At 37.7% G+C, this 26,289-nt stretch overlaps 1 protein-coding gene across 5 annotated transcripts; it reads right to left on the reverse strand.

The window, feature by feature from the left end:
- On the reverse strand, nucleotides 1-24,528 carry ccdc9b (coiled-coil domain containing 9B). 5 transcript variants are annotated; one of them, XM_073869861.1, is made up of 15 exons: nucleotides 24,462-24,528; nucleotides 23,818-23,870; nucleotides 15,168-15,281; nucleotides 13,935-14,039; nucleotides 13,636-13,791; nucleotides 13,445-13,567; nucleotides 10,210-10,266; nucleotides 8,585-8,769; nucleotides 6,943-6,992; nucleotides 6,761-6,808; nucleotides 6,431-6,521; nucleotides 4,129-4,153; nucleotides 3,320-3,932; nucleotides 3,089-3,148; nucleotides 1-1,010 (listed from the first exon to the last, which is right to left on the reverse strand). In XM_073869861.1, the coding sequence occupies exons 3-14, from the start codon at nucleotides 15,267-15,269 to the stop codon at nucleotides 3,111-3,113; spliced, it is 1,593 nt and encodes a 530-aa protein (XP_073725962.1). In that variant the 5' UTR covers nucleotides 15,270-15,281; nucleotides 23,818-23,870; nucleotides 24,462-24,528; the 3' UTR covers nucleotides 1-1,010; nucleotides 3,089-3,110. The 5 variants fall into 5 exon arrangements, with proteins under 5 accessions (XP_073725962.1, XP_073725965.1, XP_073725961.1 ...); XM_073869864.1 differs by lacking the exons at nucleotides 23,818-23,870; nucleotides 24,462-24,528 and adding an exon at nucleotides 20,019-20,242 and having other exon boundaries at nucleotides 3,320-3,608; nucleotides 3,699-3,932; XM_073869860.1 differs by lacking the exons at nucleotides 23,818-23,870; nucleotides 24,462-24,528 and adding an exon at nucleotides 20,019-20,243.
- Between the last annotated feature and the right edge of the window lie 1,761 nt (nucleotides 24,529-26,289).

A 26,289-nucleotide genomic window follows, 5' to 3' on the forward strand; every position in this document is an offset into this window, starting at 1 on the left:
AAAAGTTTTCATGTTTTTATTTTAATATGTATTTTTTAACATTCCTTTCAAAAACAAAGAAACACAAAATGCTTAGTGACAAAGTAACAAAAAACAATAAATTCCAACCTCGGTCACCTACAACCAATCCTCGCGTGCCTTTTCATCTTCCTACATCAAATAAACGTCCAACTCATTTGGACTCATAAATACTGAAACATCATCAGTACAATCATCATTTACTGTAACACAGTACAGTGAACAATAACAATAGCAGTAACTTACTGTATATCAGCTTAACATACAAGAAAACTTTCCCTGTCTGTTACCGTAAGAATTGTAAACAATTAATTCTGTCAAAGTGTTGTAGTTTTCTGGTAATGCTTCATATATAACATTCAAAAAAGATAAAGTGCTAGGTAACAAACTCTAACAGTCTTGTGAACTTTCAAACTTCCACACAACCTTCAAAAAACCAATAACTAATGTGCGTATATGAGTGGAGATATTAAATATATATCTGTCTTTAACAGCATCCAAAAGTCCTCTGGCGGGTTACGTTTGATTTTATAGACGTATCTCTGTTGAAGAGTCGTACTGTATAAGACTTTCATTCTCAGGTTAGTTATTGTAAATAATATTGCTGCTATCTTATCTAAGTTAAACATTCAAGTAGCTTTGTAGTGCTTTAGCTAATATTAAACGTCCTCCACCAAACCATCAGCAAAGATCTGAAGAACGTCTGAACTCTGGGTTTGGCAGCTTTAGTGCATTATAGTGTCTGTGAGAAAACAGATTAACTATCTGAACAATCACAATCTCACTTTCAGTCATAAAATATACAATGCTTCATTCTTAATAATAAAATATACTTCAAATACAAAGTCATAACAACTCATATTAGCAACTTTGTACCGTCAGTAAGAAACTCTCTGTAGGCTAATGACATTTTTTGTTTTGGTTTCAGTGTCCATTTTGCTTAAGATGCAAACATCATTTCCCATCCGAACAACTTTCCTATTTTCTTTTGCCTAGGCGGGGAAAAAAGAGAGATGAATCAATCATTTATCATTAACATCTTATTTAATTATTTTATTCTTACAAAGTTTACTATGGTATAGTCTTACTGAAGAATCACACATTCATCAAACATCATTTTTCTGCAGTTCAAATAGATGATTAGATTATAACACAGCATGTGAAGATACACTACAGCAGTTCATATATTTAGATGTTTTAAACTGAGGATTGATGATGGTAAAGAGGAACAGATTCAGTTTTACTTTATTTTAAGGATAAATGTCTGCAGACTGAAATCATTTCATTATTTTATTCAATAGATGCAACACAAGATGAATAAAGTCTGGAGTGATAAGATCAACATCTTTCTTCATGATTCTCAGAGCATAAAAATGCCAAAGGCAATGAAGGATTGGATGTTTAAAGTGTACAGTAAGAGTGCTGAGGTGAATATGTGGCCTGATTATAAATATAGAGGCACTTTTCTAGGTACTTCTACAGCTCTGTGATGGAGCTTCAGTGGGCCGCTAAACACGGTGAGGTGCGAGACTTTAAATCTGGAAGTCAAATGAGAAACTCAAACTCTAATGCAACACACGGGAAATCAATTCACCTGCAATACACACAACATAACACACACACACACACACAACAGAACTATAGTGCTGCAATCACAGAGACTACATAGATGCATGCATGCACACACACACGAGCGCGTGCACACACACACACACACACACACACACACACACACACACACACACACAACAGAACAGAACTATAGCGCTCCAATCACTGAGACTACACACATGCACGCACATGCATGCACACACACACACACACACACACACACACACACACACACACACACGCGCGTGCACGCACTCACGCACACGCACACACAACAGAATTATAGTGCTCCAATCACTGAGACTACACAAAAAAGCATGCATGCACACACACACACACACACGAGCGAGCGTGCGCGCGCGCGCACACACACACACACGACAGAATTATAGTGCTCCAATCACTGAGACTACACACATGCACGCACATGCATGCACACACACGAGCGAGCGTGCGCGCGCACACACACACACAACAGAATTATAGTGCTCTAATCACTGAGACTACACACATGCACGCACATGCATGCATGCACACACACACATGCGCATGCCACGCACACAGACACACACACACACACACACACACGACAGAATTATAGTGCTCCAATCACTGAGACTACACACATGCACGCACATGCATGCACACACACACACACACACACACACACACACACACACACGAGCGAGCGTGCGCGCGCACACACACACACGACAGAATTATAGTGCTCCAATCACTGAGACTACACACATGCACGCACATGCATGCACACACACACACACACACACACACACACACACGTGCACGCACTCACGCACACGCACACACAACAGAATTATAGTGCTCCAATCACTGAGACTACACAAAAAAGCATGCATGCACACACACACACACACACGAGCGAGCGTGCGCGCGCGCGCACACACACACACACGACAGAATTATAGTGCTCCAATCACTGAGACTACACACATGCACGCACATGCATGCACACACACACACACACACACACACACACACACGCGCACACAGACACACACACACAGACACACACAGACACACACACACAGACACACAAGCGCACACACTCACAAACACACAACAGAATTATAGCGCTGCAATCACAGAGACTACACGCACACAGACACGCACAAGCACGGGCACACACACACAACAGAACTACAGTGCTCCAACCACTGAGACTACACACACACGCGCATGCCACGCACACAGACACACACACACACACTCACACAACAGAACTATAGTGCTGCAATCACAGAAACTACACACATGCACACAGACACACACCCACAAGCAAACTTACATACAACACATATCAAAACTAGGGCTTTGGTTAACAAAACTCATCAGGGTCCAGATTTACCCAAAACTCACATTACACAAACAACACACAAACTAACACAACACAACACAACACAACACAACACACACTTACCATATCAGAACTGGTGCTGCAGTTACTGAGGAGACTCATCAGACTTCAGATTCAGTTCTTCTGTAAACACACACATGTACACACATGCACACAGTGTTTCAATCAGTCATCATTCACATAAGTGTGTTTGTTTGTGTGTGTGTGTGTGTGTGTGTGTGTGTGTGTGTGTGTGTGTGTGTGTGTGTGTGTGTGTGTGTGTGTGTGTGTGTTATCGTGTGCATGTTCTCATACCAGTTCCTCTTGAAGAGCAGCTCTCCTCCACAGTCACTTCTGTTAGTAGACAAACATCTTCTCCATTAACTGAAGTGCTGGTGGAACACAACGCTTTACTGGACTCATCTTTAGTTCCTTCAGTTATCAGAGATGATCCTGAGAGTTTCTTCTCACACACGTTCTTATCTACTGAAGGATCATTCATCTCCACACTCGTCTGGGTCTCGTTTGCTATCTTCTCTTTATCTTCTTCTGTCTTTTGTCTTTGTGCGGTTTGTCTTTCATCATGTACGGAGTCGCTCTGAACCTGTGAAGATGATTTTAGTGAGCTGGTTTCTGTGGTGACACTGTTGAAGATCTTGTGAGCTCGGTCATGAAGCTCTTCTGAGAAACAAACCTTCTTCTTTGCGATCTTCTGAGCCAACATCTCTAAAGAAATTTCTGCGTTCTCGTTTTTCTCCTTGTCAGAGGTCACGTCACTGATGGCTTCCTCCGAGTTTAATGGCACTTCAGATGTTGTGTTGAGGACATCATCATGGTTTTTAGTCTCTGGATTGATGTTTTTCTCCTCAGGAGCACAAAGAGCATCCAGTTCCTCCAGGAACTCCTTTAGACTGCTCTCTGGATAAGCCTTCAGATATTAACAAACTGATCAATAACATCACAAATACATGACAATTTAAAGAAACAGTTTGTCTAAAAAATGAAAATCCTCCGTTTATACACAATGTTTCTTTCTGTGGGACACAACAGGATTGAATTGAAGTTTGAAATGATATGAAGGCAAGGATACGATGACATTATTCTCATTTCTGGGTGATTCTTACCTTTAAATGTTCCTCCTGTTCTTTAGCATCCCATCTGTAAACAGAAGAAGATCATTATACTATCAATTCATCAGTTATCATGTAAATACACGACACATAAAGACCTTTTAAAGATTTTCATGGTTAATATTAATTAAACATGGTAAGCATGCCCAAAATGTTCTGTCATCTCACCTACAACCATTTACTACTTATTTTTATTAAATATAAATAATACTACAGCTATTATAAAACACGTACTTTATGCAGAAAAGCTGTTTTTATTTATAAATGTAATAATTTATAACACACAGATGTGACTGTGTGCTTTAAAAAGCATTAAGATTTACAAAAAATTTTCTAATATACATTAGAAACAAATAGCAATGTGGATAAGCATTTATTTCAACCTATGTGGTGTTTTTAATATGGTTTAATGTGCAAATTCATCACATTCTCAACACCAGTATAGTGGGTCGTATCGTAGGCTGTATGACTAAACTATGATTAACTGCTAGTGGTAAAAGTTTTACATTTATATGACTGAACGCATGCACAACACTTAGCAGAGGTCCTTCCATAATTCAACCTGAAGGGGGCGTTTTAATGCTGATTCATTTGTTTTTAAGCCCTTTCAGGCAAAAAAGCTTAAAAAGACACAAATCCACGCGTCCCCATAAGAAGAATGAAAATGTGAGGATGGAAAATAAAACATTTTATTCCGTTTAGCACAACCAGACAGCCAAAGCTTTATGTCATCCCACGGCCCTTTAAATGCCCTATTGAACGACCATTGGTTGTTCGGCTGTTGCACATTATTTTTTAAATCTGTCTTGTCAGGGCAAAGTTGTCTGATATAAATTTTCTTATTAACTCATTCACCGCCAGCCTTTTTGAGAAAAGTTGGCCACCTGCATTTTTCTGATTTTAACAAAAGTTTCACAAAATTCCTTGCAGGAAAATTTTTCTTTTATAAATATATAAACATACAAATTATATCAAATTAAAGAACACACCCTCTGCTTTCAAACAAACAATAAACAAACAAACAAAATGGGGAAAAAAACTTTCATTATATATTTACTTTTTCCACTTAATTTAACAACTGAAATATGGATATTTCTCTTCAAAAATACAACATTTTGAGCAAAAAGCTTAAAAAATTGCATTTTTGTAAAGGAATTTATGTTAGAGATCAAACTCAGAATGACTATCAAACATAAAGGCAGTTAAAATAAATCATTAAATCTTTTTAACTTCCGTTTTTGATATATTCGGTTTGGTTTATCTAGTGGATAAAAGTGGTATTACACTTTCACTTTAAAATTCGTCCAGAAAGGCATATTTATTAGTTAAATATTAACTCATAATTGACGAGATAACTCGTCAATGGCGGTGAATGAGTTAACTGACAATATTTCAGATGAATTCTGTAATAAAACTCTTACAGAATAACTACATGATTACAATCGGGTTAATTTGTACCACTCGTCTCGCACACAATTCAATTCAATTCAATTCAATTTTATTTATATAGCGCTTTTCACAAGTGTTAATTGTTGCAAAGCAGCTTTACATGAGAAGATGTAGAGGAGAACACAGAAAATCAATAGATAATATAAGAAGTAGAGATAGCGGTTAAACCGTACAAGCGAGCATATTAATAATGTAACGTATACAGTAAAGTGCTAAATTAAGCCAAAGTTGGCTGACTCTCCCTGGGACAAAAAAAACCCCTAGGAAAAAACCCAATGGGAAAAACTCCTAGAAGGACAAAAACCCTTGGGAGGAATTAATATATATTTATATATATATATAGATACGGTAGGGATAGGAGGCGGGTAAGCGAATTAAACTGGTTTAGCCGGTGGTCGTTGGTCGGGCATCGGCTGGTCATCACGTTGAATGACAGCCAGTGGATCAGTGGTGCGATGATGCGATATTTGCCTGAAGAATCAAAGCCGTACTAACACTGTCACGCAGACTCTGATATGCACTTTGCTTACTACGTTCACGTAACGTAAAAGCTATAGGGGCAGATTCAAATCTGCTCGTATGACTCTCTATTAGGGCTTGCTGTATTTTCATTTTTCACCACAAATTTACATGGGAAAAATGTGGGGAGCTGTGGAGCTTGATGGGGCAGAGGCAGCATCTGCCCCTCTTAGCTCGATCATTACATACAGTAGCCAAACGAGCAAAACCATACAACTTTATTAGTATGTGTGTTCACTAGGAAATGAACCAATAACCTTTTGTGCTGCTTATGTAAAATTACGCATGTTCGCTTAAAGACACATTAAGCAGTTAATGGAGATGATGTGCATCCCATCGTCTGGCTCGGCCCGTCAGACGCTCTTTACCCTTCGCTTTACTGCTCACCACTGGAAGACTTTTCCTCTTTTTCTCTCGTGCTTGATATCAATGGAGAGAAGACAGAAATAAATCAACACACAAAACACAACTTCAATGACTGAATCATGTTAAGCAACACAGATAATACAACACAACATTATCAATGTGTTATGAAGCTCATAATGTACCTGTTACAGTAAATGTGGACATTTATCATCTTAATTCCCTAAACTCATTAAAGATCATTATTCTGAGCTTTCATTCTTGTGCTGGCTGTTTTAGGGTTCAAGTTTCTCACCTTTGGACTCTTCTGATCTTAAATTTCCTCTTTTGCTGTTTCTAATCCCTAACAATCAAACACAATTTCATGTGTAAGACACAAAATACAACCACAAACACGATCATCTGATGACCTTCACTGTTATACTTTACACCATCAGCTACATGAAAAAGTCCTAAAGTAAAGAGTTTGTGACTCACCTGTGTTCTGCGTGTCTCTGTCTGGCCCTTCATGAACTTTGTCAGAAAACCTACAGATGTTTAAAATGTTACAAACACACAGCTACTAAATACACAACAAGCCTTCAGAATATCAGGAATACCTGTGCAGGTGCTCCAGTCATGCAAATCAACATTGCTGTGTTATCAAACATTTAAATGAGCTTGTGCATTACTGACAGAATTAGTTGAAGAGCTGTGCTTTTCAAAAACGGCAGCAGCTAGTGGGTTTTTATCTGCGGCGCTCATTGTTTTTCCACACCAAAAGTTGAACAATCACAGTGGAGGAGGAGCGGGACAAATATCACAAATATTATGTTGCATTGTGATAAACTGATAAACAAAGCAGAAGTGTCAAAGCAACCAAAGCACTCAACTAAAAAAAGCTGGCAAGCACCCAGAGTCTGCGTCTGCCTGGCATTTTCAGACGCATTTAAACACTTTGGTGTGCACGCCCCCTAATGGTTTAGTGCTAGTCCAGGTTGATTTATACTTGGTAAATGCTTTAAAGGTGACATAGAATGGTTGAACGGAGTATTTATCCTTGTTCTGTGATGTGACATGTAGACAAAAAATTTTGTTTGGGTCTGTAATGGCTTAGAAGCTTCCTAAAAACCTCTCTCAGATAGCTCTATTAGGGTGGGGGATTTTAAACAAGTAGTTTTGCACCTATTTGGCTCCCCCTACTGGCTTAACTTGCAATCTCATTACTGATTGGCTGACTTTGCTGCCACTCAAAAAAATGTAGCCAATTATTTTAAAGTGGAGGGGCAGTTAGATGCCTGTGATGTCATAAGCATCAGTTTTTCAGATTGGGCTGTTTTCTGGCTGACATTTCCAAAAAATTGAATTTCTGTGAGACTGAGATGTTTAGCACTTTTTGTATGTTTGTGAATGTGGGTAGACTACCATTATTCAACAAAGACAAGGTAAAAATGTTTTTTCATTCTCTGTCCCCTTTAAGCTGGTTGACCAAGTCTTATTGGTTAAATGAACATACAGAATATTCATACCGTATTCTACAGAAAGTCCTTTAAACATTCATAACCATCAATCCTCAGATATGTGGTTTTATTTAAGGAATGAGAGTTTCTGATGTACTGAATGTTCAGTCCTCGACTCTTATTATTCAGAAAACGTTGGGGTTGACGCATCCAGCTGCCCAGGATAATCTCTGGTGTTCACAAACGCTGCCAAATAAGGCAAGGCATTTATACAACCCTAAAAATATCCTCCAGTGCACTCAATAGTGCTCACAGGGGAAGGTTATTTATTCCTGAAGAAAGCACCTCAAACGCTGAAGACTTCCAGACGCCGATTAATGTCTGAACTGAAGTCGTGTTTGTGAACAGTACGTTCAGATCTACGAATGACGTCTTTATTAAGTCTTATTACAATACAGAAATTAAGATCAGATTAAATGAGTACAATTTTCATTTCAAGTGACTTAAAGGTCTACAAACACAGAACGTATAGAAAACATGTAAGAGATTATTAATAAATCAAAACAACACTGATGACTTCAGAAAGTCTGTGAGGACTTTTCAAGAAGCTTTTGAACACGCAAGTGAATATTTATCCTCTTAAAAATAAGAAGTTAATCTAAAAGTGAATGTGTACTTACATCAGATCAGGTTTCTCCACATCCCAGGCTCTCCTCCATTGGCCTTTAGCGTTTTTGTGTCGGGCCACTCGTTCTCTGTCGATCTCCTCTCGTTCTTTCTTCCAGCGCAGGTACTCCATTTCGTCTTCTTTGGATGTTAGGTCGTTCATGTCGTTGACATCCGGCGGTTGTGAGATCTCCGTGCCCTACAAGAGAGAGATAGATGATCTGAATTTACACACAAAAACACATTTACATCATCATCTATTTAGTCTATTGAAAGCTTGATCTGATCTGATGGATGACATGCTGATGTTAACCAATCATAACAGCGCTTATTCGAACAACTACAGTAAATGAATGGTAAGGGTCAGTAATAGAGAGATATCTACTAGAGTATGATTACAATAATGACATGAAACCAAGAGTAACATGTTACAGGGGACATATCATGAAAATCTGACTTTTTCCATGTTTAAATGCTTTAATTAAAGTGCTTCTATCAACCTAGAAAATGTGATAAGGATCAACCCAGTAACTTAGTTTTAGTAAACCATTCTCTGCAAGCATGTGAAAAAATAGCTCATTGAAATGTGGCTCCCCTTGTGATGTCAGAAGGGGATCTAAATAAGTTTTTATAAGCTGTCGAGCCATAAAACCCAGCCTTTAAGGAGAAAAAAAGTGGATCGCGGACTACGTTTCCTTCTAGTGGGCGCAGTTCTATCTATAGTAGTACTATGACAAGTTGCCTTTTTACACTTTTGTGTCTTTAAACGCTCGTTTTCTGGGGTCGACAGCTTATAAAAACTTATTTCTGGGTTTTTTGGCTTGTTAGCTGTACATATTGTCACACAGCAGCTTTTGGGCATTATTCTCTTTTTGTTATAAGCCAGAAATGAGAAGGAGGCGGCCTCTCGCAATACAAAGTCAATGGAGACGGATGGATTGTTTCCCCCCGGTGGGCCTGGTTTTCAGGTTATGACGCCTTGCGCTCTGTCTCTTTCCAAACGCAGCACTGTCATTTAGAGACGGTGCTCATTTGCATTTTAAAGGACACACCCAATGTCACATTTTTGCTCACACCTACAAAATGTCAGACATGTTATAATACGTTATTTTGAGCTAAAACTTTGCAAATGTACTCTGGGGACACCAAAGATTTATTTGACATCTTAAAATGTCTTGTGAAATGTCCCCTTTAAACACAAAAGTGTAATATCTTATATATACGGAGGATTAGGGCCAAATTAAAATAAAAATACCTTGAGATTCAAGTCATCATAATGCAAGATTTAACTAGTAGTTCTTTGAGAAAAAAGTCAAAATAAGTCAAATAAAGTTGTAATATTGCGAGAACAAATATAACACACTGAATATAAAGGCGTAGGGTTTCGGGAATAAAGTTGTTATATTTTGAGTATAATGTCATACATTACAATTAACGTGTTTGAGTGATGTAAACAAGCAGATCTGGAAAGCAGACACCAAATTACATACCTGCATTATTAATAAAACAATACAAGTAAGATTAAAAACGCATCACGTGTGTCTTGCTTCTTTGAAATTGTCCCCGTAAACCACATATGCCAACATGTGTGTGTGATGACAGATAAACACACACAGTAAAAGAGACAAAACATTCTGACCTGATCACACTGTGAATCTTTACATATGATCTTAACATCTTGTTTTCCTGTGTCCTCCTACACAAAGAGAGAGAAAGAGAAAGAGAGACTTGTTTTTCATATCATTTAAATGCAGGATTTCCCTTCTGAGACTGGAAAACTCAAATTTTGCACAGATGGGAGGTTTCCCGGACAGAGTTGATCCTAGTCCCAGACTAAAATACATGTTTGATCTGTCTTAATTTAAAATCATCTTGCACTGATGTATCTTAACATATATTAATGCCATTGTTTTGTCCCAAGATACACACCGGTATTGTTTTTTATAAGGTTTGTTTAAAACTACTTAAATGTCCTATTATAGTAAAATAATTGATTTTAAATAACCCCACCCGTAAATGTTATGTAAATACCAAATAAATTGTGGTTGGCTGTCAGAAGGTCTGTTCCTGTTAAGATGGGCGGTTCTTGGTCAACTGTCAACTGCTTGTCAAGATGAATTATTTTTGTTAAAATATTACTTTTGTATAACAATATTTTGCACATTTGTCAAAATGAACAAGTAATAAATCTGTTAAAGTAAAAAAAACTTGAACAAACCCTGAAAACCACACAGAAAAGGAATAAACATGAAATCAATATAAAGACATTGGTGTGACTTTAGCGTCCTCGTGTGGACAAACTTTAGTACACTTGCTGTAGTGACGTCATTGAGTACAGCTGTCACTGTAATAGCATCCAAACTCACAAAAATAAAAATTCGTATCTGGTAAAGATATATTTTTATATTATAAAAGTAACGGAAGGAGGAAGACTTATTGATCAACTTAAAAATGGGCAGATAACAAACCTAACAGCATATTATTCAGAACAGAACTAAGGCATTATGTTGAGACTTTTAAAAACCTTAGAAATAAAAAACAAAATAAATGTACAATATTTTTTAAACCTTTTCTTTTACTAATTCATTGTAAAACATGGGTCTTCAACAGGGGGTCCTCCAAATATGGGTTGAATGCAAAATATATTAGTTTTGAAAAAATAAAATTAGGCATAAAACATAAATAGGTCAAAATTACGCAATAAATAAACAAATAAATAAAAACAAAATGCTCAAAAAAGAGTAATAAAAATATTTTTTTAAATAAAATTTTCACAATAACATCTATTTAGTTAATTTATAATGTTTTGTAGTATGAAAGTAATTATTATTTGAATATTTTTGTAACATAACCATCATATGTAAATCAATACATAATATGTACTGGGAGTCTCTGCTCCTCCTTAATATCAATTTAAAGGATCATTGGTCCGAAAAAGGTTGAAGACCTCTACTGTAAAATATCCCCATGTTGTTGTTTTTATTCTTTTTTATTCTTCTTTTGATTTAATTAAAATTTGTAGACATTTTGAATGTAATATTAAGCACATTGTGATCCTCTTTATATGCATTCAATGTTTTTGTTCTATAACAATAAAATAAAACATTTAAATACAAATCATCTTGTATATATCATATCATACTGTACAGCTTTATTTAATAATTCAGGGATGAAAACATTAGAAAACAAATTCAATATAAGATCACTAAAAGAATAATCTGATCTTGAAAAGATTTTTTTAATGACCTAATATCTGTAACGTTTAAAACTGCATCACTATCAAAAGTGTAGCACAAGCTTTGACAGGTTAGGTGACGTGCTCTCATTCTCATATAAAAAACACTGAAAATTATTATTAAATTAGTATTATAATTTGGATGAAAATACATTTCGACATGTATTGTAAAATGAGCCACTGCTTCAAAGCACAACATGCATACAAAATGCACGCACGCACGCACGCACGCACGCACGCACGCACGCACGCACGCACGCACGCACGCACGCACGCACGCACGCACGCACGCACGCACACACACACACACACACACACACACACACACACACACACACACACACACAAAAGAGTCATTCAGACACCAAACTGCAGTCCCATCAGCTGCATAATAAACCCATTCAGGACAAATGTTAATTACATTAAATCATACAGCTTATTATGAGCACAAACAATGAACCGGGAGAGAGAAAGAGAGAACAAGAGAGAGTGAGAGAGAGAGAGAGAGAGAGAGAGAGAGATTTTCATTGCTTAGTGCAGTCGACTCTGTCTGATGTTCACATTTTGTCCTCATGTGAGTGTCTATGCTGATCAGTCAAAGCCACACAGATGACAGAGAGTCGTCTCGTCGTGTTGTGTCTCACACACAATAGTGTGTATTATGTGGGGCTTGGCTTGACGTGTTTGTCAGACAGACAGAAACAGACGGTTCAACCCCGCTGGGTGTAAACACGCCCTGAAATTCTTAATCAGCGATGAGAATTACAGCAGATACACACACAGATATAACTTCAGCTGTCGTGCATGACAGGGAAACAGAAAGTGTCTGTATTAAATCATAATCATATCCTGAAAAGCACGTAAGTGATTCTTGACTATGACATGGGATGGTTTACAGGCTATAGCTATGTGGTTGCTAAGGTATTTTAGGGTATTCTGGGTGATCGTCACAAGAGTGACTCTATGCTATTCTGGTTTGTAGATGTAGCTCGTGCATCCACAATAAAAGTTTTCATGCATTTGATTGCACACCAGAAATTCTAAGTTTCGATATTATTTAGAAATTTAACGATAAACTTCTCAACAAGCTGTATGATTCAAGTTACAGTATTTTAACATTTAAGATGTATTCTAAATTTAAAGCTTAAATCACTAAAAAAGGCTGGATATCAAATGTGTGAGAAAGCTTTATAGAGAAAATAGCCCTGATGAATATTCACAAAGTCTCTCCTGAGGTCTTTATGATCAGAGGAGGCGTGACCCATAAAATCTGACGTCTATTTAAAGCATTGAGATTTGAGACGAGAAGGAGTGACACACAGCAGAGGAACGCTGTTAAAGAAACAGCATCACGGGAAATCTGACCAGAAACTGTTCGACTGAAACAAATTAACCTAATCAAATCTGAAAACAAAGAAAGATAGACATGCTTTATCAGCACATAAGTCATCTTTATCAGGCAATAATTTGTGACCCTGTTTGTGAAATCCAGACTAAAAATGAGATTAAGAGAATCAAAGTTTGATTTCAATCTTTGACATGATCTTCTTTGGTCAATATTATTAAAGATGTCAAGATTAGATTTCATGATCATTTAAAAAAAACATATTATAAAGAGGATTTCTTTAAAAACATTTACCTGTATTTCTATGATTGTCTTTGTTGATGAAGTTGTCTCCTGTTCTTCCTCAATAGAGACTTTCACCCTCGCTGGACTAACAGGACGGTTTCTGTCCTTTCTTTCACCAAACACCTTTTTACCCTGAAACAAAAATCAGGGTTGAAATGTTGTAACTTTGATATTATTGCCATTCACTATGTCAGTCTTGCCTTTATATTTCCAGGTGTTGTGATGAGCAGCTGTCTTCTCTTTCCTCTCCCAACACAGAGAGTGGATCTGGATCCAGGATCACATGAATTCTGCTCCTGATCAGATTTGGGGTTAGACACTCTCGGCACTGACTTCTTAGTAACAACACGCTGCTCCTGAAACACCAAAAACAAACATTTTCATCTCCATGTAAAAATACTTTTTTTTTTAACAGTGTCATTCTGATATATGACACGTTGATGACATCATCAGTGTGGGAGTCACTACTGTTTGTGTGTAAAGGAATCGAGCGGCTCACATTGGAAGATTTGTTGAAAGTGATGGTGAGATCATCAGGTTTCCCTTTCCTGCTGGGTAATGACATGCCTTCCTGCTCTGCCCGCTTCTTATCCTCCTCAACTTCCTAAAAAATACAAATAACATGACCATTACTAACTCATAGACCAACTAAAACGAGTGAAAAAAGGTCAGCTTAAACCAGCGTAGGTCAGCCTTACCTAGCCCAGGTCAACCTAAACAAGTGCAGACCAGCCTTAAATAGTCCAGGTCAGCTTAAACCAGTGCATGCCAGCATTAACTAGTCCAGGTCAGCCTAAACCAGTGCAGGCCAGCCAAAACCAGCGCAGGTCAGCCTTAACTAGTCCAGGTCAGCCTAAACCAGCGCAGGCCAGCCTTAACTAGTCCAGGTGAGCCTAAACCAGTCCAGGTGAGCCTAAACCAGCGGAGGTCAGCATTAACTAGTCCAGGTGAGCCTAAACCAGTGCAGGCCAGCATTAACTAGTCCAGATGAGCCTAAACCAGTGCAGGCTAGCATTAACTAGTCCAGGTGATCTTAAACCAGTGCAGGCCAGCATTTACTAGTCCAGGTCATCCTAAACCAGTGTAGGCCAGCCTTATCTAATCCAGGTCAACCTAAACCAGCGCAGGCCAGCCTTAACTAGTCCAGGTCAACCTAAACCAGCGCAGGCCAGCCTTAACTAGTCCAGGTCAACCTAAACCAGCGCAGGCCAGCCTTAACTGGTCCAGGTCAGCCTAAACCAATGCAGGTCAGCCTAACCCAGCGCAGGTCAGTCTAACCCAACGCAGGTCAGCCTTAACTAGTCCAGGTGAGCCTAATCCAGCGCAGGCCAGCATTAACTAGTGCAGGTGAGCCTAAACCAGTGCAGGCCAGCCTAAACCAGCGCAGGTCAGCCTAAACCAGCGCAGGCCAGCCTTTTACCAGCGCAGGCCAGCCTTAACCAGCGCAGGCCAGCCTTAACCAGCGCAGGTCAGTCTAACCCAACGCAGGTCAGCCTTAACTAGTGCAGGTGAGCCTAAACCAGTGCAGGCCAGCCTAAACCAGCGCAGGTCAGCCTAAACCAGCGCAGGCCAGCCTTAACCAGCGCAGGTCAGCCTAAACCAGCGCAGGTCAGCCTTAACCAGCACAGGCCAGCTTTAACAAGCGGAGGTCAGCCTAAACCAGTGCAGGTCAGCCTTAACTAGTCCAGGTCAGCCTAAACCAGCACAGGCGGTTACTGTATGTTCTCCTCACCTGATAGCGTTTCATAAGAGCTTCATTTTTCTTTCGTAAAGCTTCAATCTTTTTGTCGAGTTCAGCGTCTTTCTGCATCTTCATCATCATCACGCTCGTCATCTCTGCTGGACTCTAAACACACAACAACACAATCACTTTGATTTACTGCTGAACTCTAAATTTACACAATATCACAAACCCGTTAGTACTCATGAAATTACACAACATAAATATCATCAAATCAGCTGCTAATAATCCATACATCAATACAAACACTGAGCAAATGTGACACTGCATTTCAGATCAAATGAACACAATGTGTCTGTGTGTGTGTGTGTGTGTGTGTGTGTGTGTGTGTGTGTGTGCGTGCGCGCGTTGGGTTGGTTGTAATTTTTGATGAACAGGAGATTTATCATCTTCATGTGTGTGTTTGTGTGTAGTTGTGTGTGTCGGTCTGACTGTAACATTATTAGCATCAGCTGCTGTAACAGCAACCTGACCCCGGCCCATGCATTAAACCCGCAGTATAATCTCTGAAGGACGGGTTTGTTTAAATCACTAACCAGTATGACTACTAAATACTGTGCACGTGTGGATTGCAACACTAACAACTACATAAACACACTGTTAGCACTATCTAAACACACATCTCTAAGTATCACAGTTTTTTAACACGACATACAGCTGCACATTTAAGTTCACAAGATTTGCTTTATTTCTCCTGATCTGTCTGTATGAGGATAAATTCACGCTGAAGTTACTCAAACAGGCAAATTCTGGATATGCCAGCAAATAGCCACTGAAGAGAAAAACGCTGCTGGCGGCATTTTTAAGTTTTTGCTGGTGTGACAGCGTGAAGCTCCTGCTGTCTATAGTACTAACAGACCTCAGATCAGTGTGATTCAAGTCACAGCTCATTGAAAAACAGCTCAATCGACCCAACCGACCGCAGATCAGCAGTACTCCTACACAAACTATTTCTGCAGTAATATGTGAGCTGCTGATGAAATCTCTCGAGCTTTGAAGAGAGAGAAACTCATCAAACCTCACACAGCAACATGCAGATGACATTACACTAAAGAAGAAGTTTTGGTAAACCATTCCGTGCAAGCATTTGGAAAAATAGGTCATTAAAATTGGTCTCCCCTTGTGATGTCAGAAGGGGATCTTATTATAATAATACCGCCCCTTAATCTGCACTATCCAACCACGGCACTGCCATTTATTGCTGAGATCAGCTCATTTGCATTTTAAAGGACACGGCACACTTTTGCTCACATCTACAAAGAGTAAATTTTAACATGTTATAATAAATTATCTAGATCATATTATGAGCTAAAATTTCACATACGTACTCTGGAGACATTAAAAGATTTATTTGACATCTTAAAAAGGTCTTGTGAAATGACCCCTTTAAAGAAGCTAACAAAACGTACTAATAAAATTATGTCTGACCAACTTCATGTCTGTAATCATATTGGCCTTCAATCCATCACAACGCCCTATATATGATGTTTAAAATTTGGTCTGTCTTTCGTAATGATTAAATGAAATAGAAACTAAACATAAACAACATTTTATATTTTAATATTTTAAAAAAACATTTAAAAAACAAATAAAACAAAAATATAAAACAGACATGTTCTCTATTAGAACATATGTTGAAAACAATCTGATATAGCGTTTATAATAGTTGGTTGCACTATGTTTATTATTTTGTGCAAAACCTCTGTTGCAAACCTCAAATAAACTGAATAAAATCACTTTCACTTGACAAATAATGCACTCACTGTCACGTCTACGTTCCTCTACACTGCAGCGGAGATCTCAAACTAAAACAGGGTCTTGCTGTATTTACCAACGACTCCGTTTATGAGGGTCAAAAACGCTGGAGTAGTCTGGATGAAAGGCGTAAATGTGGCAAAAGTATAATGCGTTTTAAAAGATAAAAGTGTTACCACTAAGTTCACCCCAAAATGAAATTAAGCCAAATATCACTCCCCCTCAATCCATCCTACGTGTATATGACTCTCATCTTTCAGTCAAACACAGTCAGAGTTATATTAAATAAAATCCTGTTGGCTTTATAATGCTCCATTTTTAAATCTACAAAAAGCATCCAAACATTAAAAACTAATCCATACAGTTCGTAAATATCTTCTGAGGTTTTTGAAACATGGGGTCAGAGGTCAAACCTTCACCTAACCTCAACTTTTTCATGAACATTTGTACGGCTGTAGTTTATAAAGTTATCTTACAAAACACCTCAGAAGACATTTAACAACTGTAGGTATTAGTTTTTGATAAATGGATTCACTTTATAGAGATTTAAAAATGGGGCACTATCCAATGTCATTACAAAAGAGTCAAGATATTATTTAATGTCTTTTGTGGAAAGAAGAAAGTCATTTACACATACGATGGTTGGAGGGTGAGTAATATATGACCTAATTTTCATTTTGGGGTGAACTACTCCTTTAAGTTAATAACGCAGAATATTGCTTGTTTGGTAAACATCTGATTTTATCTCATAAAAATATTTAAAACTCTGTAATCGCAGATGTGGATTTCATCTACAGACACAGACTAAAGTAGAAGAAGATAAAACCAACAATGACTCGACATTCATATAAACCCACTTAAACACTGACAGTCGGCACACGACAATCAACTATTAACATCCTACAGCTCCATATTATATAAAAAAAACAAGACATTTTCTGCTTTTCACAAATAACAGAGTAAAGTCAGCAGGGATCATTTACAGACAACTTTGCAAAAAACTTTAAGATTCCCAGAATTCCTGCAAGTTTGAGAACACAATGAGACACAATGACATTATTAAGCATATTATGAGGGTCTAGACTGTGATGTGATGTCTACTTGGTCTCAGCTGAAGACACATTGAGTTCACACTATTAAAGTGTCTTACTAAATCATGCCAGTCCTTAAAGGGACAGCTGACCCAAAAATAAAACTCCTCATTCACTTGTGCTCATACAAAACCTGTATGACTTTCTTCTGTCAAACACTTAAAGTCCACATGCAGTCAATCATTGTATCATTTACAATTCATCTTTGAGCATACTTTAAAAGTTTCACCTGTCCCGGTCATCTCTTTATGCTTTAAAACAGCTTGAATGTAACTCTACACCCTTGTTTCATTTAGTATACTATGATTAATGAATATGCAAATTAGTCCCCACCTTCACTCTTTCGCACCAACCCGGGCCATATTTATGTATGTAAATAGATGCTTCATTCGGCAGTTTCAGTGCATATGCAACATCCATACATGATATATCTATGGCTCAAACTACTGATCCATGCATTTAACTGATGATGTAACTGGTGACATGTTTGTGATGTAGGAAGCTGAGGAAATTTAAAACTGCAGGAATGAGAATGCATATTTGAGCATATTTAAAACACCACTTCACCATATAAACAACAATAAAAAAATTAAATGTGGGACTTTAAAGGCAGGGTGCATGATTTTTGAAAAACACTTTGGAAAAGTGAGTCAGGCCGACTACCAAAACACACTTGTAGCCAATCAGCAGTAAGGGGCGTGTCTACTAACCGTCATCGTTGCCATGTGTGGGGCGTGTCTATCAAAAGAAGGTCCAGATTCTCTTGGGGTAGGGGCGTGTTTGTTTAGGTGATTTCAAATATCAACATTGACTTTCAGAGATCATGCACCCCGCCTTTAAGTAGCCATTTTGTAAATGTCCAGGTTGCAGTTTGGACAACGTAAAGCAGTAAATTCCAAGACATTAAAATATAAATGCAACTGGCTGTTGTGTGTCATGTGACTGATGACATCACAAATTGTAATGCTTTACTTAATCAACTTTTTGCAGTTTGCATGAGATTTTATTTCTTTATCTTTTTTTAAAGTCATGCCAGCTTCCATAGGTACTGTATGATCATGGTAAAAATTTCATTTTTTTAAAGAATAAAACAAATAAGTTGTTTAAGAATTTTTTTTCCTAAAAACTCCAAAACTATATCTGGATTTACTTGGTAAAGACTTTTTCAAAAGTATCAACATAATGAAAAGCTCCTCACAGAGGTAGAAGTAGATGAGTGGTTCCCACCTTGGGACACCTCAACGTACATATACAAAAATCTGAGCACCAAACGCAACCCTCCACATCCTTTTGCTTTTGCATTGATAAGCATGTGAGATGATGCGAGCAAAATTAAAATAATTATTTCACATGAGAAAATTATTCACAGATCTTATCTTGGCATTGTAAGCATACAGTTTTTTTTTACTTTTAACAATATTTTATATAAAGTTGTTAGTTGAACATTTCATGCATATCATTATTAACTGTTGAAGTATTTCAGATCCCACGCCCCCCTCTGAACTCTGAGGACCCCAGGTTTGGGAATGACTGTTCATCTTAAGATTTCTTCAAAACATTTTCGCTAAGGAAAATCATACGACATGAGAGGAAGACAGCATTCATTACTTGTGAACTTTCTATTTAAAGATCATTTACAGTAAACTATTACACTAACAGTAAGTGTGGTTGTCAGGGTACCAAAACAAAACCTTGAAGAGAATAAAGACACACAAATCCAATGAGACGGGAGAGCCAAAATGACTCATCAATGGTGTTGAAGGACCGGGAATATTCCAGCGTTCCTGTCTCATATTTACAGATCACATGTCACACACAGCAGATCAGACTATAAACTGCAGTCACACAGAGGCCTGGATCAGCTCCTGCGCACGCGGGGTCGCAAGATAATCTGACAGCAAGCTACCATCTCATACACAAAAAAAGGAAAACTCAAGAGAAGAGAAATAAGTGACAGACCGAGAGTAAGAATAAGAAAAGCTTGAGAGAGACTCACAGCGTTGTGCATGTCAACAGGGAAATGCGAATTCCTTCCAAACGGCAGACAGCCGACGCAGCTCAGGGAAACGCACGGAGTGCCGGATCATGCCTTGATTACAAAAACGCCAGTCGGGCCGCGAGCCAAGTCAACCAGCAAACGCAGAGAAAAACCCTGCTAGCGGATCTTACAGCTACCGCCTGCTCGCCCGCGGTGCAGTCTCTCTCTCTCTCTCTCTCTCCCTCCCTCTCTCTCGCTCATAGTTAATTTTACCCCTCGCTCCCCACCCTCGCTCTGCTGTCATACCCTCTAAAACTCTTTAGACACGTCTGATGCATACTATGAATCAAATCACTCGTTTTATTTTATTAGGTTTTACTAAATCTGTAAGAGTCTGTGGGACACAGAAGGAGAAATTCTCGAGTATGTTTGGGTCTTTTATTGGTAATGAATTAGGGCAGAGGCCTCTAAAGGATTTAAAAGCCCTCAATGAAAGCAGCATTATATAAAGCAGTGATGAGCTTCTGAAAACACAGAGAAACATGCAAATTTATCATTATTCACTTCTAATCTCACACTCCAGGGGCCTCATGTATAAAACTGTGCGTGGGATTCTTACTAAAACTCTACGTACGCACAAAAGCCAAAAATGGCATACACCAAAAATTATGAAGACTTATAAAACAAAGCAATGTTCCCTTTATAAATCACAGATCACATGCAAGTGTGTGTACATGAATCATCCTAATATCCCACCCTGCAAGCCCATTCTCCCATCAAGTTTGTTTTTTTTATAAATCACAACCTTTGCGTGGGAACTGGCGTACGCACGTTTCCAGCCCTGTTTTGTGCGTACGCATGCTTTATACATGAGGCCCCAGATGCCTGTTAAACGATGTAACCGGATCATGAGATTAAAAAAAAATCATTCAGATCAGTCTGAGAAAGTTTTGTTTAAGAAACAGACGTCTCACAACTTCAATATTGCTCTGTGTTTCTCAGACTTGGAATTTATAAAAGTATTCGTTAAACTCTGGTGGATTTTTGCAGTCTGAAAGTTTCAATCATTGTGACTGCTTGAAAACAGCGTTTCCCCTGTGGTGAAAATCTGGTTTTATTGTTGTTTATATGTGTCTGTAATGTTTTTGATACGCTTTAAGACAAACCATGTGCAAATTAATTATTAAAATACCATTGCTGAGAATTTTCTCCATACAATTGGAGACAGATTCATTCCCGCGGTTTACATCACCATGGTGTCCTACGTCACAAGCATGTAACCAATCACATTATCACAGCTGAACAATAGGGCTGGGTATTGGCAAGGGCCTCCCGATACGATACGTATTCCGATACATGGGTCATGATACGATACGTATCACGATACAATATGATGCGATAGTTAGCTGTATCGATATTTTTGCACAGCCCTATTGAACAATATTATGCATGGATGCACGCTGAAACGATCACAGCACTGCTGCTTCAGCTTTATCTATCCTGTTAACATTAACAATAAAAACATAAGTGCTGCAAATGTGCAGTTATGTGTCTGCCAAATTTATTGCATCTATTTACATTTACGAGTAGGGGTGTCCTGGCCAAACTTGCCCATTGGCCTACTAATCATCCCCATATATACTAATTGGCTATATCACTCGGCCTCTTCTCCACTAATAAGCGGGTGTGTGGTGGGCGTTCTGGCGCAATATGGCTGCCGTCACATCATCCAGCTGGATGCTGCACATTGGTGGTGGTTGAGGAGATTCCCCCGTTCATATGTAAAGCACTTTGAGGTCTGCAGAAAAAGCGCTATATAAATTTAACAAATTATTATTATTAATTATTACTACATTTATATCTATGGTCCAAAGTGGTGCGAAAGAGTGGATGTGGGGACTATTCACAGATCCACATACAGTATGTGAGGCAAGGCTGTAGTGTTATATTCAAGCTGTTTTAAAGCATGAAGAAGTTACTGTGATAGGTTAAACTTTTATAAATGCTATTATGATGCACAAAGATGCGATTTAAGTGATAAAATTATTGAGTACAGGGGGACTTTTCCTCTTATGGTGCGTTCACACCACACCAAATGAAGCGTTAAACGCCAGTGATTTACATGTTAAGTCAATGCAAAGACGCGATAGACATCCTGCGGCACTAATGACGCAATGCAATTTGACATTTAGGGCATTTGACGTCGAAAAATCTGAACTTTGATGAATATTTGCACTGTGTTAACCAATCAGGAGCTTGCTCTAATAGGGATGTAATTACAATGTAGCAAGCTGACGCAGAAATACGAAATAATAATAGAGAAAAAAATCATTGTTGCTGTATGACACATATTCATACTCTTTTATAGAAACAGGAATAAAAAGGATCTTAGAAGAAAGTGAGTGAGGAGGTCAGACAATCAGGTAAGTTGTAAAAACCGCTCTTTACTCAATTTGAGCTTATATAGAGAGAGAGAGACTACAAGCGAAAGCCAGCATATTGAGCGTATTGGCGTCTGAATTTCAGAGGCGAATAACGTGAATTAAACGCACGAATGACGCGAATTTCACTCAAAATGTTCATGCGTCCAACTATGCATGAATAGGGCAATTTATTCGCTTCACTTGCATCTCGTGTGAACACACGGTAAAGTGTTTCACAGGAAAAAAGTTATACAAGTTCGGATCAACAGACAACCTGATAAACATTTCACATGAAATGAAAACTCAAGACTCTTGCTATGAGTAGGTTGGTATTAAATGAACATGTCAATAAAGTTAATAATTATAATGAACAAAAATTTACCATGAAAAAGAGATTTATACAGATAATTTTTTCTGTAAGCAAATATTATGTTCCACAATTTAGCTTTAAAATGCCAATTTAATTTATTGCATTATTTAATTTATATTAAGATATTATTAACTAATTTTAAAACACTGATAGTAGTGATAGCGGTGCATAATTAATACCTACAGTGAAAAGTCTATGAGAGTCACCTGTGCTTTACAATTAAAGGCGGGGTGCATGATTTTTGAGAAACGCTCTGGAAAAGTGTGTCAGGCCGACTACCAAAAGTAAGTGGCGTGTCTACTAACCGACATCATTGCCTTGGTTGTGTATGTGTGGGGCGTGTCTATCAAAAGAAGGTCCAGATTCTATTGGAGTAGGGGTGTGTTTGTTTAGGTGATTTCAAATATCAACATTGATTTTCAGAGATCATGCACCCCGCCTTTAACAATTTAAAAGCTCCTTAATAAGACATGTAATATCAATATCAAAGGTGACGTTCGTTTTAACATTTAAGCTTATATAACTACACATGCTTTTGTTTAGCCTGATGTAAATGTGTTACCCATTAGACATTTGTGCAGATATACTGTAAAACACATGGCATTTTATTACATATTACACATCAGATTTATACAGTGGGCTTATGTATCATATAAACATAATGTTGTGAATATTCAGTACTTTATATCGAGGGTTTTCAAACTTTATGATGCAGGAGCCCCAGATATGATAAACTGTTTCTGAGGAATCACAATATCATTTAGATATTTTTTTATGAGTGAATATAATTGGGTACACTTAGAGTAATGCTTGATGTATAAACCTGACGAGAAACTGTAAAGAACCGATTCTTGGAAACGACTCTTTTGAATCAATCTTTAAAAAATTGGAATCAAACAGCCCAGATAGACTGAAGGCAAAAGAGCAGCCAATCACAGAGTGAAACGTCACTGCTGTGTAACGCTATGCATTGCGGGAGTTGTAGTTCTGTATTATAGATCTATATAAAAGCTTTGAAACTCACATGATGATCATGATATGATGTTCATGAGCAGGATAAGATGATCCACATTCACACTGTAAATACAAACAGATACTGTCAAAAACAACATCATGCACAATTAATATCTAACACATTTATTTAATATGCTCACTTACACACATAACGTTACTTTAACACAACGGTGCACACTATACTAGACTGGTTCATCAGATAGACACCACAACTAACGTTAACCATTATCTAACCAACAAAAAGTCAAATGTATCATCAGTAACAGTTTAACCAGCAATAACCACCACTGACAAGCATAACCAAACACTCACGGTACGGATATTCATAATGAGAAAATGAACGAACGACTCTCAAGAACGCGTGCTGCGTGCATGACACGTGTAAACTTCAAAAGTTGTATATTTCATATACTTTATTTGCTATACAAAAAGTAAAAACTTTTTATCATCGCCTAACATCACAGAGTTTCTCTTCATTTGTATTGAAATAGATTTGTGATTTCTGTATATTTGTAGCGGATGAAAACCACCTGCACCCTGTCAACAAAACCGCTTTATATTGTTCAGATTTTAAAATCAAATTTAACTCAAGTAGATAAGGGATCTACATAAAGTGGTATTCTGGTGTGAATGATGTGTGGGTGTTGACCTTACCAACAAACCAGGTAAACGATGCGGTAACCACCGGAAACCACCAGCCTTCTGAAACGCTCGGTACACTTATTCAGGATCTGGCGACACCCGGTGGTCAGTGGAAGAATTACAACCAAAAGTGTATTACAGTCAAGCCACACAGAAACTCTGAATTTATCACTGTATTTGATAAAAACAAATCATGCTAAGGCTCTATATCATAGTTTCTCACCCAACAATGTTTTTAATTAAATGGGGAGATATTTTTATGTGTTGACTCTGTCATGTGAATCATTTGTGTCTGCTGAGAGATAAATCTAAGAGAATCTCTCACACTAAACATGAGCAATACTAACAGTGAATCTTAACTTAACTACATGCAACATACATAAAACAAAAGAATAAACAACACAGTTAAAAAAATTAGTAGGTTATCTATAGGAATAGCAGTGTCAGTTTAGTCACTTAGCAGTGAAACAGATATATGCAGACATCTAATTTTTTCAGTCTCTGTGTGGTTTATTGGGCGCACCTAAATCATTCAGCGACAACCACACCTGCTGCTCGAGGGGAAAACTAACTAGTACTTTGTTGAATGAGATGAGTTACATTCATAAAGCATGTTTCTGTAGTACACTACACGTGTCATATTACTCTACAGTGAACTTTGTACATTTATTTCTGTGGTATGAATGCTGTGTAGTAAAAAAAATAATTTCTCACATAATAATCCATTAACTTGCATTAACCAGAACCATGAATATATCTGTAGATACTTGAATTGTGTTCAGAAGTAATGAAATTTCTGCTGCTGTATAATATAGATATGGCACGTTTAGCCTACATTATGTAATGTCATATTGTGTTTGGTTAAATGTTCTGTATTATCTTAAATCAAATGCAAACATTTACCAGTGGGTTAAAAGACATTTAACAAAGCTTTAAAACTAGTGTAAACAGTAGTAAGTACTGCATGCTTATTTAGGTGTGGATCAAAATCTTTAAACCGGTAAATATGTGGTACAACGAGTTTTTAAGAAACTTAAAACTTATAGTTTGCTGTACACTGTAAGCCCAACGCTTAAAATAATGATCAGGTTTACTGCTGGTCTGATTAATGGGATATGTTTACCGGAGTATTAAGTGTTTTAGAAATAAATCTGCACTTTCACTGTCATGTTGGTTACATAACTACAAAACAGCTTGGCCCTGTTGCGTTGCACCATTCAAACTCTGTAACTTTAAGATAAATGAATGTGCTGGTGTTGTGAAGATGAATTGTAAAAATTTCAAAAGGCAAAAGACTTTCAGCAGTATGATCAGTTCAATCATAGACACTTCACCTTTATTTATTCAAACTTGATTATTTACACAAAGACAAAATAAACACGATGCATAGCCGGATGAAAATGCAGAGCTGATTTTCGTGATCTCACAATATAACACACAATGAGACCTGACAGAGAAACACCGGCTATTGTTGCCTCACATCAAAGTTTTAAGCTCTGGGGCCTTTCTGTGGGAGTCTGCAGGATTTTCCCATGTTGTCATTTGTTTTATTTGCAGTCCAAACACATACAGGTCAGATGAACTAGTGCCTGTAAAATAAATGTATGAATGTATGAAATGTGCATTAAAGGACACCTATTAAAAGATTTAATATAAGTCTCAGGTGTGCGCCCAAAATATATATGTGACGTTTCAGTTCAAATTACCCCACAGGTCATTTATTATAACATGTTCAAAATACCCCCATTTTGGGAAAATGTGCTCTCCCCACACACACATGCATGCACAAACACAATAGTCTTCATTTTTCTTATGCAAAATATAATTTTTTTTTGTGAAA

The sequence above is a fragment of the Misgurnus anguillicaudatus genome, chromosome 7 (genome assembly GCF_027580225.2).
Source record: "Misgurnus anguillicaudatus chromosome 7, ASM2758022v2, whole genome shotgun sequence".
NCBI lineage: Eukaryota > Metazoa > Chordata > Actinopteri > Cypriniformes > Cobitidae > Misgurnus > Misgurnus anguillicaudatus.

What these genes read in the sequence shown, in the direction of transcription:
- ccdc9b (XM_073869860.1), bottom strand. An exon ending in CTTTCAACAAATCTTCCAAT is followed by an intron (nt 13,792 to 13,934) that starts GTGAGCCGCTCG and finishes TTGGTGTTTCAG; the next exon opens with GAGCAGCGTGTTGTTACTAA. An exon ending in CTGCTCTTCAAGAGGAACTG is followed by an intron (nt 3,149 to 3,319) that starts GTATGAGAACAT and finishes GTGTGTTTACAG; the next exon opens with AAGAACTGAATCTGAAGTCT.